General features: G+C 45.4%; 1 protein-coding gene across 5 annotated transcripts in view; it reads left to right on the forward strand.

Moving 5' to 3' along the window:
• LOXHD1 (lipoxygenase homology PLAT domains 1) overlaps positions 1–10,725 on the forward strand; it is a 198,326-nt gene extending 187,601 nt beyond the window's left edge. For 4 of the 5 annotated variants that reach the window (XM_081881330.1, XM_081881332.1, XM_081881333.1 and 1 more), the window contains 4 exons: positions 2,519–2,689; positions 4,316–4,454; positions 5,628–5,789; positions 9,076–10,725. In XM_081881330.1, coding sequence (XP_081737456.1) covers positions 2,519–2,689; positions 4,316–4,454; positions 5,628–5,789; positions 9,076–9,556 — 953 coding nt within the window. In that variant the 3' untranslated portion in view covers positions 9,557–10,725. The remainder of the gene's footprint in view (positions 1–2,518; positions 2,690–4,315; positions 4,455–5,627; positions 5,790–9,075) is intronic. The other variant, XR_014161414.1, reaches the window with a different exon arrangement.
• The last annotated feature ends 8,576 nt before the right edge of the window (positions 10,726–19,301 follow it).

The raw sequence follows: 19,301 nt of genomic DNA on the forward strand, positions 1-19,301 counted from the left end.
AAAAGGGAGAGAGAGCTTCCCCCATTCCCATGTAATTCACACCTAGTGAAAAAGCACAGCTATTTGCCCAAGCAACTATTTTGCTTTCTTCCTGAGCAGAGAAGCAGCTCCCTTCTGGTTTGGCTCCTGCGCCAGCTGCCCTCCATCCAATAGCAGATTCCAGGCTCAGAGAGCTGGCTCTCCTCCAGCCACCGGGTGATCGTCCGCCAACCCCCAATTCCCACCGCAGTGCCCAGCCGCTCCTCCTCTCACGGCAGGCGGACGTTGTGGTTCCTTTCCCTCCCCCCCCTTTTTGTCTTCTGTTTGCTGAAGACTCTCTCCCCAAACTGCTGGAGACAGGGCTTTGGGAGAGAGAGCATTTATTTGTCAAGGGTTTGCTTCTCCAGGGATGCCAAAGAAGAAAAACCCTGAGCCTGGTGTCTTCCAGCACACATGGCGGCCTTGGGTAATCCTCTAACAAAAAACTGCCTTCTGGAGCTCAAGGCTTAATTAAGGGCTGGCAGGCAAGCAGGGCCTGGGCTGGATTTTTCTGCTCCTCACTCTTTTCCCTTCTTCTTGTTGTTGTTAAGTGATGAGAAATGGCAGGTATGTAAGAGCAGGCCTGGATTTCCATGCAACAGGGGACCATAGGAATAAGGAGACTCCGCCAACAGCAGCAGGCAGGGGTGGCCCAGCACTCCTAATTCCCCCCCAGGTAAATTAAATCCAGGGGAAAGAGGCTTTTGACTAGGGACAGGGGCGTAGTTCAGTGGTAGAGCATCTGCTCTGCTTGCAGAAGTCTCCAGGTTCAATCCTCAGTATCTCCAGGAATGTCTCCTGATTGAAACCTGGAGAGTCATAAGAAGAAGAAGAAGAAGAAGAAGAAGAAGTTGTTGTTGTTGTTGTTATTTATACCCCACCCATCTGGCTGAGCTTCCACTCTGGGCGGCTTCCAACAAAATATTAAAATACCGCAATACATCAAACATTAAAAGCTTCCCTAAAGAAGGCTGCCTTCAGATGTCTTCTAAAAGTCTAGTAGTTGTTGTTCTCTTTGACATCTGGTGGGAGGGCGTTCCACAGGGCGGGTGCCACTACTGAGAAGGCCCTCTGCCTGGTTCCCTGTAACTTGGCTTCTCACAGTGAGGGAGCCGCCAGAAGGCCTTTGGAGCTGGACCTCAGTGTCCGGGTAGAACGATGGGAGTGGAGATGCTCCTTCATTGCATGCCAGTGTAGACAGCAGATGGACCAAGGGGCTGGCTCAGTGCAATGCTGCTTCCCTCCACAGTGGGGTTCCCAAACTCCCCCCACCTCCATGGACCACTTAAAAAAATGCTGAAATCAACCAGCTAATGATTTCCCCACCTATTGCAGCAGGTATAATGTTCTGTGTGCTGCATGATTTTTAATTGCGTTTTCATTGCTTCTTTTGTTTCTTGCACATTGCGTTTTATGAAGTTGCAATCTGAATCCAACAGAATTAGGTGGAATTGAAATGTAATACGGTGGTACCTTGGGTTAAGAACTTAATTCGGTCCGGAGGTCCGTTCTTAACCTGAAACTGTTCTTAACCTGAGATACCACTTTAGCTAATGGGGCCTCCCACTGCCGCCGCACCGCTGCTGCGTGATTTCTGTTCTCATCCTGAAGCAAAGTTCTTAACCTGAGGTACTATTTCTGGGTTAGTGGAGTCTGTAACCTGAAGCGTCTGTTACCTGAAGTGTATGTAACCCGAAGTACCACTGTATGACGACATCAACATCAGCAGCAGCAGCAGCAGCAACAACAACTTTATTTCTATGCCACCTTTCTGACTGGGTTTCCCCAGCCACTGTGGGTTGCTCCCCATCCCCCAAATATTACAAACACAATAAAACACTGACCGTTAAGACCCCTTCCTGAACAGGGCTGCCTTCAGATGTCTTCTAAAAGTCAAATCTGTTTGACATCTGATGGGAGGACGTTCCACAGGGTGGGTGCCACTACAGAGAAGGCCTCCTGCCTGGTTCCCTGTAGTTTCATATCTCACAGTGAGGGAAGCTCCAGAAGGCCCTCAGAGCTGGACTCAGTGTCCAGGCTTGGCAATGCAATAAAAGAAGCGATTCAAATGTAGCTTAAAATAAAAATGAATATCTAATGCGATAGACATGCTGTCTCACCTCTTCAATCACAAATCCAAAGATGCACCATGGACCACCAGAACGAAGCTTGTGGACCATGCTTACATCATTATGCAAATTATGTTTTCGTTATCTTATTCCACCCCATTTATTTCAGCGGAAAGGAGACACGGTATAAGCGGAAGGGAAGACACAATCAATTGCATACCGTTTGCAGACTGAAAATAACAGCAGCAGCAAATACCAACTGTGTTCACTGGATTTCCATTGGTTTCCATTCCAGATGTTGGACAAACAAGCGAACACCAGTGATTTCCATTCCTGTTTTTGTTGGACTTATCTGACATCCCTGCCTGTAGGAGGCAGCAGCCTAACCTGCTTCATGTCCCCCAAGTAACGAGGTGCTTCCTTTCCTGCAGGGATAGCGCCCGGCTGGCACTTGGAGTACATCGATATAGAAGACTCCCTGATGGACAAGATGTTCCGCTTCCAGTGTGATCGCTGGCTGGCGAAGAGCGAAGACGATGGGCAGCTCCTCCGAGAGCTGGCTTGTGCCAATAATGACATTCTGGAACTGAAGGAACGCACCTGTAGGTCTAAATGGGAGATCTGGGCAGTGGAGGGGGAAACTCGCGGTAGCCATTTTATTTAAAAGGGAAGTCATGCTAGCCCTCCTCCAACATTTTCCACAGGTGGAAGCTCCATGTGGAGTAGCAGGATTATGCCCCTGGTCATAGAACCATAGAATTGTAGAGTTAGAAGGAACCACAAGGATCATCTACTCCAACTCCCTGCAATGCAGGAATCTTTTGCCCAACGTGGGGCTTGAACCCACAACCATGAGATTAAGAGTCCCATGCTCTACTGACTGAACTGCTCTCCACTTGTCATTGGGCACACCACTGGCACTGCCCAATGAGGGGAATCTTGCACCTAAACAATTGCTCATGACAGTAGCCTTCAGGGGGCTCGGATTTCATCCGCCCCCTGTGCGATGCCAGAATTCAGTGGCCCCCTGCCTCTTGCCCTCCATTCTACATCATATTTGCAGCACCACTGAGGCTCTGCACCCATGCAACTGGTTGCGCTCCCCCAAATCTGTCTCTGCTTAAGCAGAGGGTTTCATGCAACCAGCGCCCCTGTGCAATGGGGTGTCCTGTTTTTGTGAAGGTTTACAGAGGGCCCCAGGGACACGGGTGGCACTGTGGGTTAAACCACAGAGCTTAGGGCTTGCCAATCAGAAGGTTGGCGGTTCAAATCCCCGCGACGGGGTGAGCTACCGTTGCTTGGTCCCTGCTCTTGCCAACCTAGCAGTTCGAAAGCATGTCAACGTGCAAGTAGATAAATAGGTACCGCTCCGGCAGGAAGGTAATCACCGTTTCCGTGCGCTGCTCTGGTTCGCCAGAAGCGGCTTAGTCATGCTGGCCACATGACCCAGAAGCTGTAGGCCAGCTCCCTCGGCCAATAAAGCAAGATGAGCACTGCCACCCCAGAGTTGGTCACGACTGGACCTAATGGTCAGGAGTCCCTTTACCTTTACCTTTTACAGAGGGTCAACATCTGCATCAGGGCATGGAAACAGCAAATGCGGGGACCGCTTTGGAGCTGGTGAAATCTGGGCCAGTGGTGTTGATGCCCCACTTTGCCCCACTTGTCTGAATAAACAGTATCATGGGCTGTTCTAAAATGTTCCACAGGTACAATTCTCTACCTTCCCAAGTTTAAATGGAACAAAAATGTTGGGAGGGAGTAGAGCTAGGTTACTCTTGCCCGCAGCTTTAACACCTGAAAAGAGTTACTAGGTCTTGCTGTTAATGAAGAAGCATCTTAAAGACTCTTCACCCAGCATCTTCTGTGTTCATTGTGCACAAGGTGGAAGGTGCAGGGCTGGGGAGCCTGTGGCCATTCAAGTGTTGCTGAACTACCACTCCCATCATCCCTGACTACTGGCCATCCTTGGTGGGGCTGATGGGTGTTGTAGTCCTGCAACATCTGGAGAAGGTCCCAAGCTCCCCATCCCTGTTTTAAGCCAGGAGAAGAAGCCCAGATCTTTCCCCCTTTAGGACCTTTACATGTTGTCAGATATGACGCATGTGAAACAGACACTCTTAATAGCAAACGAAGCCTGAAAGCTCAAATGGCAGCTATGAACTAGGAAGGGCTGAGGGCCTGTGTCTTTCCCCTTCTTCATCATAAGCTCTTTTCTGACTTCCAAGCTTACAAGATCGAGACAGTCACGAGCGACCGAGATGACGCAGAGACAAAGGAGAACGTCTCTCTTATTTTCGAGGGGAAGAAGGGACGGTCAAAAGAGTTCCTTCTGGAGAACTCACCCAAAAAAAGGAGATTTTTAAGGTATGTGGGTGGTCTTAATAATATATGGTGACGATGACGGCTGATGGCAATTTTGTTGCAGAAGAGGCATTCCTCTCTGTCTAACAGGAAATTCCTCTTCTAGGAGGTTGCCTTATATTGAATCTGACCAGTGGTCCATTTACCTTTGCATTGCCTACACTGGCTGGCAGTGGCTTTCCAGGGTTTCAGAGAGGGAATCTCTCCCAGCATCTGCCTGGAAATGTTGCCAGTTGAACCTCCAACCTTCTACATGGAAAGCTTACTGTCACTCTTCAGGGACTCAGCTTCCTTCTCCCGTTTGGCAGTAGATAAACAGAACAAAGCGAAAGGAGTCTCTTACCGGTTAGAAATTTTAATGATCACAGCAAGAGATCAAAGAATCCATTTCTAGGAATGAAGGTGCTCCCAATTAAGGGTACCACCCACTTCCCCCTAGCTGCCCATGTCACTTCCATGTCTTGCAACCTGATCTCGCAACCACTTTGCTTTCTGTGCTGCCACCTTATCTCTTCTCCTTGACCTTGGGCTGAGCGGATGGACGTTTTCAGCGAAAGTGAGCCTGTTAACTTTCTCTCCCAGTTCTTCTCCTAACTGTTCAACGCTCAGTTCTTCCCAACTTTTGTCTTCTGAACTATGTCCCTCTGCAAACCACTGTTCTAAATCTATACTACTTATCAGCATAGTCCCCAACACTTACACTCTACCACTGAGAGCTGACCCTCCCTCCAATATAATGCCATTGGAGGAAGACGCAGGCTTTTGGTGAAGGATGAGGTATGGAGGACTGGATTTATATTGCTGCTGCTTCATTTGAATGGAAATTTACGTTGACCTGTTTTAATATTATTGATTAACTTTGCTCTGGATTTTAAGTATATCCACCCTGGGAACTTCAGGTGAACGGCAGACTATAAATAACAGAATCAGCATTGTAGAGTTGGAAGGGACCCTGAGGGTCATCTAGTCCAACCACCTGCAATGCAGGAATCACAACAAAAGCATCCATGACAGACGGCCACCCAACCTCTGCTTCGAAATCTCCAAGGAAGGAGAGTCCACAACCTTCCAACCTTGTATGAATTCTGTCCTCTCATCACAACTGATATTAACTTTCTGGTATTAATCAACACTGGGTTTTTGTTTTCTTTTGTTGCGGGGCGGGGTGTTCTCCAGAGGAGCAACAGACGAATTTGAGTTCGCTTCCAAGAATGTCGGCGATATTGCGGCCATCTGTGTTAGTCACTGTCCAAAAGATGGAAAGAAATCAAGTGTGAAAACCGAAGTCTACTGGCATGTTGAGGAGATTATCGTCACGGAGTTGGAACTTTTCAACCAGTAAGTGGCTTGTAGGAAAGAGCTCTCTAGATCAGACACAGGCAAACTCGGCCCTCCAGATGTTTTGGGACTACAACTCCCATCATCCCTAGCTAACAGGACCAGTGGTCAGGGTTGATGGGAGTTGTAGTCCCAAAACATCTGGAGGGCCGAGTTTGCCTATGCCTGCCCTAGATGTCTCTGGCATTCACTGATTCCACAAGTGGCAGGGACAACTGGATCTGGTGGTATTTCCAAATAGTTGCAACAAGGTCCATGTCCTGACTATGGTGTCGGGTCAAGTCTACAGTCCCCCTTCTCCCTATAGGGCTGAATGACTGCTGGCTCCCTTGTTCAGGAGGTAAACCAGATGGAACCAGATGAATGTAGCTCACCAATAGGGTTGCTGGCTTTCCAGATTTGACTGGATGTTTCTTGGTTTTTCCTACTCAGGCATTATACTCATGAGTAAGTAGAACATGCAGGTGGGTAGAACAGGGATGATGGCACTAGCTCCAACCTCACCCCCACTTGAGTTGAAGGACAGCCATCTGCAGTGGGATACATAAAGATGGGCAAATTTGGAAAATTAAATTTCTCATCGCCCCCCTCCCCAATTGGCTGGAGAACAGCATTGCAAAATTTGAAGAAACGCTAATTTCATATGACATCTGTGTTTCGGTCCACATATTATTGCGGAAAATGCCTATTTGAAGGTTTGCCTCTAAGCCTATCTTAAATCAAATTTCTTCCCCATCTCTAGTCCCTTCCGAATCTATGCATTCTTGTATGCCATTTGAATTTTAATGCACATTTTAAATGCATATCTGTGCATGTTACTTGGCTGGAGAACCGAAATTGCAAAATTCAGAGAAATGTAAATTTTGAAGAAGGGCTGTGCTGGGGTTGGCGAATTGTTTCAGGAGATGAACATTAACTAAGTTGGCCTTTAAATGGGAACTGAACTGAATTTATCCCCATTCCTAAGTACAGGCTGCCATTCTCTGCTACACAGATACAAAAGACCCTTGAGATATATCATGGTGTGTCGTAATTCCAAAAAAGGCATGGAAGGCATGGAAATAGCAATTGCTGGGCCATCAATAGGACCGCTATGGTTGTTTTGCATCGGCACCAAAATTTATTTGAAAGAACAAAACGTTGCCATGTCCACCACTTTTTCTCGTGAGCCCGTAACATTACAAGATTTTCTCCCTCAAAATTCGCAAAAGGAGAGGTTGCCCCTTTCCACCCATCTTAGCCCCGTATTTTCCATTTTTTGGCTCACGGTTAGGCAGAACAATGAAAAACATGGAGGCAGACCAAAGAGCCTTCTCCGTAAGAGTCTTTGGGGCTCACAAGAGCTGTTAATTATTCAATTAGTTAATTTCCCACGAAACCAGTCACACTTCCCTTGAGGTACAACTAGTGTATGCCAACACACAGATTGGGAATGACTGTATGGGCCCTGGAGCTGAAAGTAAACAAATCCCCATTTTGTTAGCAACGCACAAAGTGTCCCTTGCGTTTGGTCACATTTGCCCATTCACATCTGATCCTACCTTACCCTGAACCTGTCAAAGAACCAACCTATCATGCAACTCAACCTGTTAGAGGTTTGAGAGCAGGTGTGATTATATACCATGCAGAACCAATGGGGTGGTGTTTCGCAGCTGTACCAATGAAACTTTTTGAGTTAAAGCACAAATCATTGTTTTAAGAAGGTATGTTGGCACATTGGGCATCTGGGGATGCCAGGCTTCTGAGGTAACCTCCAGCTTGGATTGCTGTGATGTGTTCTATACCCTTGAGGCTCTCCCAGAATCTGCAGCTAGTGAAAAATGTGGCAGCTGGACCGCTCACTAGAGCAGAATATCATCACCATACTTTGCCACTGCTGAAAAATTGTACATTCTGCAAACTGGGAGCAGCATGCCTAAAAGATAGCCTCGTCCCCTACATATACAGCCTATCACTGCTTTTGGCAAGAGACGGTAGCCTGCAGCTATCATCTTAGCAGGAAGCTTGCTCCCATCTGTTGTTGGCACCCACCTGTCTCAGGAGACAATGGAGGAGTGTGCCTTTGGAAGTGAAGTCAAACTGTTGGAAGATTACAGCATCTGTTGTGACTATAGAGACTGGTACGGGAGAGACATGTTTTGTTGCAGCTGGGGCAGATGAAGGCATCTGGTTGTGCTGATGCAGGTGCACCAGGGCATTTCTTCTCTCTGAGCTCCTCCCAGTGGTCATTCCTCTTCTGGTCCACTGCTATGAATGCATGACCTGTGTGTCTCCAGGTACAGTACAGTGGACACTTGGATTGTGAACATGATCTATACGGGATGCACATTGGCAACCCGCAGCGGCGCTTCTGTGCACACGCGGGTTGCGATTCAAGACTTCTGTGCATGCGCAAAGTTATATTTAGCGTTTCTGTGCATGCGCAACCACCGAAACCCGGAAGTAACCCATTCGCAACCTGAAGCATCTGTGACCCAAGGTATGACTGTACTGCGGTCCTCTGCAAGGAATTCCCACACAGCAGGGTCGATGTTGCCAGCCTTCAAAGCAAAGAGTTGGTATGCCAGTTCATTCCCTACAGTGTCAGAACAGGGCCTTTTGTGTGGTGGCATCACGCCTTTGAAAGTCCCTCCCATTGCATACTGAACAGTCGCCTTCTCTGTTGCCTTTTTGGCACCTGCGAAAAATGTTCCTCTTTCAACAAGCTTTTGAAATAGAGATCTTTATCCCAGTTGGTATCTGTGCTGGATTTTGAATTGATTTTTACACATGTGCTGTTGCTGTTATATTCTCTATCTATCTAGCTACATGGGATTTTTTTAAAAAAAGTTTATTTTATATCTGCAATTGTTTTAACAGTTTTTATATGCGCGACTTTTTTGCATATGTTATTACACTGTAGATCACTTTGAGACACCTCGTGGGAAGGGATTCATAAATGAAATAAATAATCATCGTCATCTGAGATTGGGGTTGGAGAAATGGATGGGGCAGAGATGGCAACTTTTCAGAAGCGGGGCAGAGGGGAATAGGCTACACATCCAATTAAATGGATTTCTGTGCCTGGTATGCTTATGGAAGTTTGCCAGCCAAAGGAATTTAAACAAAAGGAGGATAACAAAACATTCAATCAAATGGGATTTAGCAAAGCCAACAAAATAGTTGTTATGGAAAGTGTGGCTTCTCTCTCCCAGGAAAAATAAGCTCCCTGCAGCGAAATATTTGGTCAGAAAGGTAAGCCGTTAATCGTCCCAGGTACAAAGCTCTGTTCTGTTCCTTTTGGCAGGTATTTCTTCAGGTGCAATGCGAAAATACCACTCTGCAGGAAAAGGGGCGACCAAAAGGTCTTTGAGTGTGCCAAGGTGATCGAGAGCTTTGCCAGCAAAGCTCGGAGTTTGGTGCCAGTCAAATATGAGGTCATTGTTGTGACAGGGTTTGAGAAGGGGTCTGGCACAGACGCCAACGTCCTCATTACCATATTCGGAGTGAACGGGGACTCCGGCAAGCGGGCGCTCAAACAGAAGTGCCGCAACCTCTTTGAGCGGGGCAATACCGACCGGTTCTACTTAGAGATCCTTGAGCTTGGGGAGTTGAAAAAAGTCCGCATTGAGCACGACAGCACCGGGATCTCGTGCGGATGGCTGGTGGAACGGGTGGAGATCACCAACTCTGCTACAGGTGTGACCACAAATTTCCCCTGTGGAAAGTGGCTGGATCAGAATCGAGGCGATGGGTTAACCTACAGAGAGCTGTTTCCAAGGAATTAATGGCAACGTTAAATGTACTTTTTTCCCTTGAAATCCTTAAACCTGGCTGGGCAATGGTGTTTCCCAGTCTGGGTCCCTGTTCCCTTTCTTCCCCCCATCTTAAACAGAATGTCAAAACAAACCCATTTTTGCTTACCGTGTAAATTTAAACCAACCAGTTTCCTTTCAATGGGCTTACAGGCTTCTGTTACAGAATATTGGCAGTTTACCCCTATTTTGTAAAAATATATGCCTCTTCGGAAAAATTTTCATTGCACTTACAACTTCTTTTCTCCTTGTTTAAATAATTTCAGAGCAATCTACAAAAAACATGAATGCACAGTTCATTTGTCATTATAGTGCCTGTTTGCTGGAAAACCTTTACTAAAATTCCTTTAAAATGCTGTGTTTTAACATTTTTAATTATTGCTGTTATTTGATTTATCCTTTTTTTAATTAAAAAAAGAACAAAATACAAAACAAACAAAAAGCAACTTACATGAAAAACAGAAGACGCCGTTCTCTGATTAAAAACATTTCCAGTGTGTGCGATAGAGCCATTTTAACTTTGCCAGATTATATGCTGGTACTTAAGCATGAATAAAGTTGACTTTAAAAATATTGTTGGGTTTTATTATAGGCATAAATAAATCCCGTATGATGAGCTGGTCACCCCCATCCAGAGTTCTGAAAATGCCAACCTAGGATTGGTTGCCTCTAATTAGGTGAATAGGGATGTTCTTGTAGCTAGAATAACATTGGTCATCTCCTGCCCATCTAAGAGGAGCTAAACCTCTGAATGATGGAGTGTATGCTTTGGATATGAAAGATTCAAGGTTCAATTCCCAGGCTGTTGAGGTAAGTCAGGGATGGGGAACCTGTGGCCATTCAAATATTGTTGAACTACAGCCCCTAACATCCCTGACAATTGTCCAGCTGGTGGGAGTTGGAGTCCAACAATTTCTTGAAGGCCACAGGTTGCTCACAGGACGAGTCATAGAATCATAGAACTATGTATTCAACTTTACATACGAACACCAGAGAATCGTGTATAGTCCATTCATATCCCATTAGGACTAGTAGGGCAGAAGGAAGAGAGAGCAGCAGAAGGTGGAACAATGCTCTATTTGCCTTAATTAAGCAGCATGCACTGCTTGTGGGTCTCAGCTGCATGAAGTGGGGGTACCCAAGGACACCCCACCCACACAAAAACCCTCCCTGCAGAAGTAGAGTACAGTAGGACCTGTACTTACAATTGCCTCCACTCGCAGACATTCCAAGTTGCGACCACACCAAACCTGGAAGTAACCGGCGGGTTTGCCGCCCTTCGCCCATGCGCAGGAGCGGTGATCGCAGTTTGCGCCTCCGCAGAAGCGGGCAATCACCGCCCGCGCCTGCACACAATGGCCCTCTCCCAGCAACCCATTTCACCATAAGGATGGGCCTCCGGAATGGATTGTGGTCGTGAGTCGAGGTTCCACTGTATCCCAATCAAGGGAAGTAATAGTACAGCTTCATTATGCTTTGATCAGACCCCCACCTGGAGTCCTATGTCCAGTTCTGGGTACCACAATTTAAGGAGGACATTAACAAGATGGAATGCATGCAATGGAGGGCAACCAAGACGATCAAGAGTCTGGAAACCAAGCCTTATGAAGAACAGTTGAAGGAGTTGGGTATATTTAGCCTGGAGAAGAGAAGGCTGAGAGGGGATATGATAAGTGAAGGAGTAAGCTTGTTTTCTGCTGCTCCTATGGGTAGGACCCTGAACCATCAGGCACAAATTACAGGAATGACGATTCCAACTAAAGAGGGAGAACTTCCTGATGGTGAGAGATGTTCAACCGCGGAACGGACTCCAAATGAATGTGGTGGACTCTCCTTTGCTGGAGGTTTTTAAGCAGAGATTCGATGGCCAGTTCTCTGGAATTTTTTAGCTGTGATTCCTGCATTGAAGGGGGGTTGGGCTAGATGACCCTTTGGAGGTCATCTCTACAGTTCTAGGATTCCCTATTTCAGGAGTCAATGCAAAGTGTGTTCAAACCAAAGCTGAGGCTCCTTGCAGAGACCCAACAGGAGACCCTGGCCAAAGCAACTCATACAAAAATGCCTCCATCCTCCTTTCCCTTTCTGCTGCGTTCAACTTTTGACACCCCACCCCCACCGGAGGCCCGTTGCTACAACAACTGATGCTACAGGCGTAATAAGATTCCCGCTGAACTTTTCCAATGGGAGGATTTACATATATTTCTTTAAAATGAATGCATTCTTGGCAAAGGGAGCTGGGGAGCTGTCAGCTGGTCAGGCATGGAGAGCTCGTTTGCTGCAGTGACTTCCTCGTTTGCTAACGCGCTCGCTCCTCGGTCAATGCCATACTACAGAAACCCAAATTAAATTGGTGCGGCTGCAGGAGCTGAGAATGGCAGGCGTGGTTCTGCCACCATAACGCCAGTGATGTCTGCCAAACTTTAGATGCTGTCCTTTAAAGGCCTGCTGCTGTCTTCTTTCTCGCAAATGTCTTTTGCCTTCGCCTAATGGCAGCATTTTAGCCCCACAGACTACCTACAAGATTAGTTAGGTGACAGGCCAGTTACCCTACGGCACTCCTTTTTATTCATCTTTTCCTTGGGGACTAAATACATCTCCTTGGAGATATCTGCAAGCAACAGGATTTGAAATGATTTTAGCAGAATAAAGCTTCACAAAGACCCCTGGAAACTCTACATTTTGTGCAGGGTAATGTGAGCTGGGGCACGCGGGTGGCGTTGTGGGTTAAACCACAGAGCCTAGGGCTTGCCAATCAGAAGGTCGGCGGTTCGAATCCCCACGACGGGGTGAGCTCCCATTGCTCGGTCCCTGCTCCTGCCAACCTAGCAGTTCAAAGCACAAAAGTGAAAGTAGATAAATAGGTACCGCTCCAGCGGGAAGGTAAACGGCGTTTCCGTGCGCTGCTCTGGTTCGCCAGAAGTGGCTTAGTCATGCTGGCCACAAGACCCAGAAGCTGTACACCGGCTCCCTCGGCCAATAAAGCGAGATGAGCGCCGCAACCCCAGAGTCGTCCACGACTGGACCTAACGGTCAGGGGTACCTTTACCTTTAATGTGAGCTGGACATCTGTAACAGGGATTTTGCAACCCCTTACTGTGACCATAGATTGATAGAGCTGGGCCAGAATGAAACTATCATTTTGGGGAAGAATCTCTACGATAAAAATGACGGTGCTACCAAAGATGCTATTTTTATTTCAGACTATACCCATATTAAAGGGTATAGGAATTTTCAAAGAATGGCAAAAAATGATTTCAAGGTATATCTGGCAGGGGAAGAAGCCTAGAATAAAATTTAAATTATTGACGGATGTAAAAGAAAGAGGAGGCTTCGCCCTGCCAGATATGAGACTGTATTATGAAGCAGCCTGTTTATGTTGGTTAAAAGAATGGATAAAGTTAGAAAATAATGAATTATTAGATCTTGAAGGATTTGATAATAGATTTGGGTGGCACGCGTACCTCTGGTGTGACAAAAAGAGGGTTCATAAAGGATTTGGAAACCACATCTTCAGGGGTTCTCTAATAGAGGTTTGGGAGAGATACAAAAATATATTGGAACCAAAAGTTCCACATTGGCTGTCCCCGTTAGAGGTAATAAGTGTGAAGAAGATTAATATGAGAAATAAATGGGCCACCTATGGGGAACTGATAATTAAAGAAGGAGGAAAATGGAAAGTGAAGCCATATGAACAAGTTAAAGATCTAGTTTATGATTGGTTGCATCATTACCAGGTAAATGAAATATTTAAAAAAGATTTGAAGGAAAAAGGTTATGTAGAAAAAGAATCAAGTTTCCAAAAGGACATTATAAATAATGAGTATAAAATTTTGTCAAAAATGTATAAGATACTGCTGGAATGGAATACGAAAGATGAAGAGGTTAAATCGGTAATGATACAGTGGGCAAAGGATTTTGGGTACAATATTCAATTTGAAGATTGGGAAAATTTGTGGAAAGAGCATTTAAAATTTACGGCCTGTACTACACTGAAGGAGAATGTGATGAAAATGTTTTATAGATGGTATATGACACCTGTAAAACTAGCAAAGATGTATAAGGTTGATAACAAATGTTGGAAGTGTAAAGATAAGGAAGGGACATTCTTTCATCAGTGGTGGGAATGCAAGAAAGTGAAAAGTTTTTGGGAAATGATATATAATGAGTTGAAAAAAATGTTAAGATATACTTTTGTGAAAAAACCCGAAGCTTTTCTCTTAGGTATGGTAGGAAAGGACATCAGAAGAAAGGACTGTAAGCTTTTCCAATATGCGGTAACGGCAGCCAGAATCCTGTTAGCCCAGAAGTGGAAACAAGAGGAAATACCGACGATAGAAGAATGGAGACTAAAAATGACTGATTATGCAGAACTGGATAAATTAACTGGGAAAATCAGATATACTAAAGACCCAAAGTTCATCGAAGACTGGGGGAAATTTGTGGATTATCTGAAAAATATATGCGGTGTGAATACAACGCTAGTGGGATTTAAAGAGGCACTGTAAAGAAAAGAAAATAAGTATTGTTTATTAGAAATAAGGAGACTAAGAAGGCAAAATGGCAATACGAAAAAGGGAATGTGTATTAAAGGTATAACCACAGATGATTGCCAGAGACGCTGAAGGAAGTCAAAAATAACTAAGATTTGCTGTAAGCGGGTTTAAACGAAAAATTGGATGGAATTTTATAAAATGTATAACAATAAAAATTATTTTTTAAAAAAAAAAAAAGCTGGAAGGGACCTCGAGGGTCATTTAGTTGAACCCCCTGCAATGCAGGAATCTCAAATGACAGATGGCCATCCAACCTCTGCTTAAAATATCTCCAAGGAAGGAGAGTCCACCACCTCCCAAGGAGGAGAGAGCTGTCAGTGGCTGCTGACCATGAGAGTTGTGCTTTACCTTCTGAGTTGGAAGCAGAAATCCTTCTGGATACCATTTGCTGGGAACAGCAGGAGAGAGTTGTTCTTGTACTCGTGTTCTGATCGCCGGTTTCCACAGGCCACTGTGAGAACAGGATGCTGGACGAAATGGACCACTGGCCTGATCCTGCAGGCTCTTCTTATGTATACACACACACAGGGCTACCACCCCTGCTTGCTGCACCTGCCTCCCCAACTCTCCTTCTCCCATACCTGGCCACCCCTCCTCCCTTTACGCCTCACCCAGTCCCTCACACCTCCCCTCACGACTCAACCGAAGCTCCTTTACCACACAGCTTGTCCTCAAACCAGTCCCCCCTCCCAACAGTTCACCCCAAGAGTGGTTTGCCAAAAAACTCCCCAACGTATCCACAATGGACAGGAGACCATTTGTCCTTCTGTCTCGGTTCCTTTCTCCTCCCCGGCAGTTTGGCCTCTCCAAGTTTGCACAGCCACCCTTAAAACACGCTCACATTTCATTTGATGCCAGGATCGGACATTCACTTCCCATCCATTCTGAGGAGAGGAGTTCTGCAAAGAGCTTCTATCTGTGATCCAGTCTGGCGGTGGCTGAGGTAAATGTCTTTTCCTCATTGCTCTAAGCGCCTCTTCTCCGTTTTCCCTATTGGCTCATGGCGGGGGCCAGTGCCAGATTTACGTAAAAGCTAAACAAGCTATAGCTTAGGGCCCCACTCTCTTGGGGGCCCCCCAAAAAATTAAAGGGAAAAAACCTGGATGTACATTTCTAAAATATAAGATTTTAAAAAACGGATAAGATAAAACCTACATACAGCAACGAAGGGACGCGGGTGGCACTGTTGGTTAAACCACAGAGCCTAGGACTTGCCGGTCAGAAGGTTGGCGGTGCGAATCCCCGCCACGGGGTGAGCTCCCGTTGCTTGGTCCCTGCTCCTGCCAACCTAGCAGTTCGAAAGCACGTCAAAGTGCAAGTAGATAAATAGGTACCACTCTGGTGGGAAGGTAAACGCCGTTTCCGTGCGCTGCTCTGGTTCACCAGAAGCGGCTTAGTCATGCTGGCCACATGACCCGGAAGCTGTACGCCGGCTCCCTTGGCCAATAAAGCGGGATGAGCACCACAACCCCAGAGTCCACTGCGACTGGACCTAACAGTCTGGGGTCCCTTTACCTTTACCTTTACCTACAGCAACAGTGTTTTGTGTTGTGTAGGCTCCTGTGTTGTAGGTCCCACCTGCTCGCCTGCTCCCTAAAGTATCACTGGTTTGCTCATTTCTATATATAGGGTGCCTACATTCTGCATGGACTGGTTGCATGGCAAATGGCTTTAGATACCTATTAGGTCTATAAATTACCATATAGCATATATTCAACACAAAAAAGCGACAATTTGTTGTTGACAAAGGACACCTGGACATATAAAGGGCCCCATTACCTTCAGTAGCTTAGGGCCTCATCAAGCCTAAATCCGGCCCTGGTGGGGGCATACCAGCCCCATCTTGTGTTCCTGTCTCTTTTTCTGCCCTTTTGGATGTTGCAGTTATACCACCAGCAGCCATTTTGCATTACGCCACATCCCGATGGCAGCCATTTTGTGATATGCCACAACCTCCCACAGCAGCCCTTTTGCAGTTGCCACCCCCAGAACTTTCTCAAAACTCCACTGACCCGAAAAGGTTGTTCCTTCCCTTGTTTGTTTGTTCCAGACTTTGCTAGAAACGCCGAGACCCAGTGCTTTAACAAACCCAGCTCCCACAACCACCCAGTGCTCCCTTCCCACCCAATCACGATGCCATCGCGTATTCCGGGGAAGTAGTTAGCAATGCAATTCATTTTATTAGTTATAAATAAAGTACAAAAAAATCCACCAAAAGTGAATCTAAGCATTTACACAATTTCTAATGTCTCTTGGATTTCCACCCCCCTCCCAAAATGCACTATTGCTTTAATATTAATAATAAATATTTTTTTCTAGCTTTCTCCTATAAAATAGTCTATGTAGCAAAATGTTGCACAGCACAACAGAACAGCAGTAGGAGTAAAAAAAAAAAAGTGGATGATCCATTCACTTTCTTCTGCCATTAAGGGAAAAAACTGTGTGATCGTGATGTCCTGGTGGGGTTTTTGTTTTTTTTACAAAAACAAAGGTTCCCTTGTTGCCATAGCTGGTGCATGTTAGGAAAATCCTGGAGAGGTCATCTATCAATAATCACAGTCAATCATAATATTCCCTTATTAATGCCTGCCCTTACCGTTCTACTCCAGTAAGGTTGCACGCATGTTGCATGTATGTACAGTGGTAACTCGGGTTAAGTACTTAATTCGTTCTGGAGGTCCGTACTTAACCTGAAACTGTTCTTAACCTGAAGCACCACTTTAGCTAATGGGGCCTCCTGCAGCCGCTGTGCCGCCGGAGCCCGATTTCTGTTCTCATCCTGAAGCAAAGTTCTTAACCTGAAGCACTATTTCTAGGTTAGTGGAGTGTGTAACCTGAAGCATATGTAACCCGAGGTACCACTGTACAAATCAGTGCAAGGACCTGGAAGAGGGAGTGTGACCCCACTTAAGACGTGAAGCAAATTTTGCTTCCACCCCATCCCATGACTTGGGATACCACTTTCAGCAGACAAGTTACATACCCACCAAGTGCCCTGGAAAAACCAGGACATTCCTTCCCCCCCCCCCATGAGGGCACCGCAGCCATTGGGGCACCATGCTCTCATGAGATTTTGGGCCAAGATCTCTCCCTCTTCCCCCAAAAAACTGTTTTGTGGGTCTGTGATCTCACACGGCACCCCAAAATGTGCATTTTGGGGGGCACCGTGCCTGAAAAAGCACTTTTCCAGGTCTGCGATCTTGCATGGGTCCCGCCACCTTGGAGCGTACGAGGTTGGAATACACATGGAAAACTGTTGCTGGTTATCTCTGAACATGCACACAATGGCAATTGTGAAGAGACCTTCTGGACTTACGATCACCAATGGTGATGCAGGTACTGTGTATTAAGCGATCGTCGTTGCTCCAAGGAATTTACCTGCTGAGATATCGGGGACTAGCACATCTCTCCAGCTGGGATGAAGCACCTCTCCAGATGATTCTTTCCTTAAGATGCACCAGCCTAGGGTTTGCTTGTAATGTTTGGGAGATTTGAGACTGGTTCGCACATGATCTGGGTGGGTGGGGCTGGGATGCAGCCCAGACACACCCTTTCCAACCACATGGCGAACCTTTAGTGGGCAGCCTTTACATGAGTAAGCCTTGCTTGTGTGATATCCACATCCCTTTTATGTAGCTGGAGGATCACACTGGCAAGGCCTGGTCAGGTAGCCAAAAATGCAAGGCGAGCATAGCTGAAACTAGAGCATAGTTTCCACAAAGGACTTTGCGCATGGCAAGGGCTAGGTGGTACAGAAGCCCAGGGCTTGCTCTCCCTAGTGCCAAAGTTCCCCATGGCCAAATGTACACCCAGCCACCATCGTACGTGGATCAGCTTTCATGGGCATGCTTTGTTTCTGCATAAATCCCCAAGGGAAGGAAGATTCCTTTTTTTGGCATGTCATCCAAAGCTTTCAGAAAAGGGAGACATTCCTTCTGTTTGGTTTTTGAGGGTGGCAATTTTCCCTCAACACACACACACACACACAAAAAGGCAGGAGCGAGTGGATCATCGCAATTTGATCATGAGTGCAAATAATATTCATATATATCTATATATTTATATATCTATATATGTTTTAAATGTGTGTATGTGTGTTTGTGTGTGCTAAAACACGGCCACTATATTGCAGATTTTCCACTATGTCACAGCATACAGAATCAAAGTTTTGCATTTTTTTTTTTTGTATGGAATGTCTCCAAGGTAACAGCACCACAAGTAATACAGTTTGTCATCACACACCCTGAATATTTTTTTGTTTTTGTTTTTGAAACGATAAATGTGCCCCGCCCATTTTATCATTTATTTTTTTAAAATTATTATTCTTTGAAAGTACCGACGCATGCAAAGCATTCCATTCCCAGAAATTATGCCAAAAAAAATATTATGAGGTAATAGAGGAGCAATTAAAAAAATTAGTATTCATTTCTAAATAAATAAATTATAATTAAAAATGCAAAAGAACAAACAACCCAACTATAAAAATAATTAAATAAGAACCCACAATATCTACAAGTTAGTCATAAATTATGATTGTTAAATATAAGGCATTTAAACTCACAAAACCCTGTAAACTATCGATGTGTTTTTTGTGTGTGTTTCTAGAGATTTCTTTTTGAAAGGTCATTCAATGTCCTCATTCGCACAAGACGTTTAACTGCAAAGCCACTGAACATCATCTAATGCAGTTCTGGCAGTTCACATGCATTCGCTTGTACAAGTCGCCGTCCCTCACCCATTCACTCCAAATAATAATAATAATAATAATATTTTTTTAAAAAAAAACCAATGAGGGTTTGGTGCTTTGCTTCACCATTTTTTAAAAAACTGTGCTTATTATTCATTAGGCAAATAATGTATATATATATATATATATAGATATAGATATATATATATACACATATATACTTTCGCATAGGCTTTTAAGCACTTGGATTGGAAGCTCTTGCTCCCCCCCCCCCCAAAGATTGGTTGCTTTTCAGACAGGGCTAAAAAAGAGCCCCTTTTCCTCCCCATTAAAAATATTTCCCAAGTAAGAGTTTGGCTGTGTCAAGTTCTAAGCACTTTCTGCAAGACACAAAGGGTCAAACTACTTGCGACATCAAATGCATCTAACTGCAGGTTTTGAAGAATGCAAATAGCATCAGTTGGGGGGTGCTGCTGTT

Source organism: Podarcis erhardii (assembly GCF_964252035.2).
Source record: "Podarcis erhardii genome assembly, chromosome: 11".
Classification (NCBI taxonomy): Eukaryota; Metazoa; Chordata; class Lepidosauria; order Squamata; family Lacertidae; genus Podarcis; species Podarcis erhardii.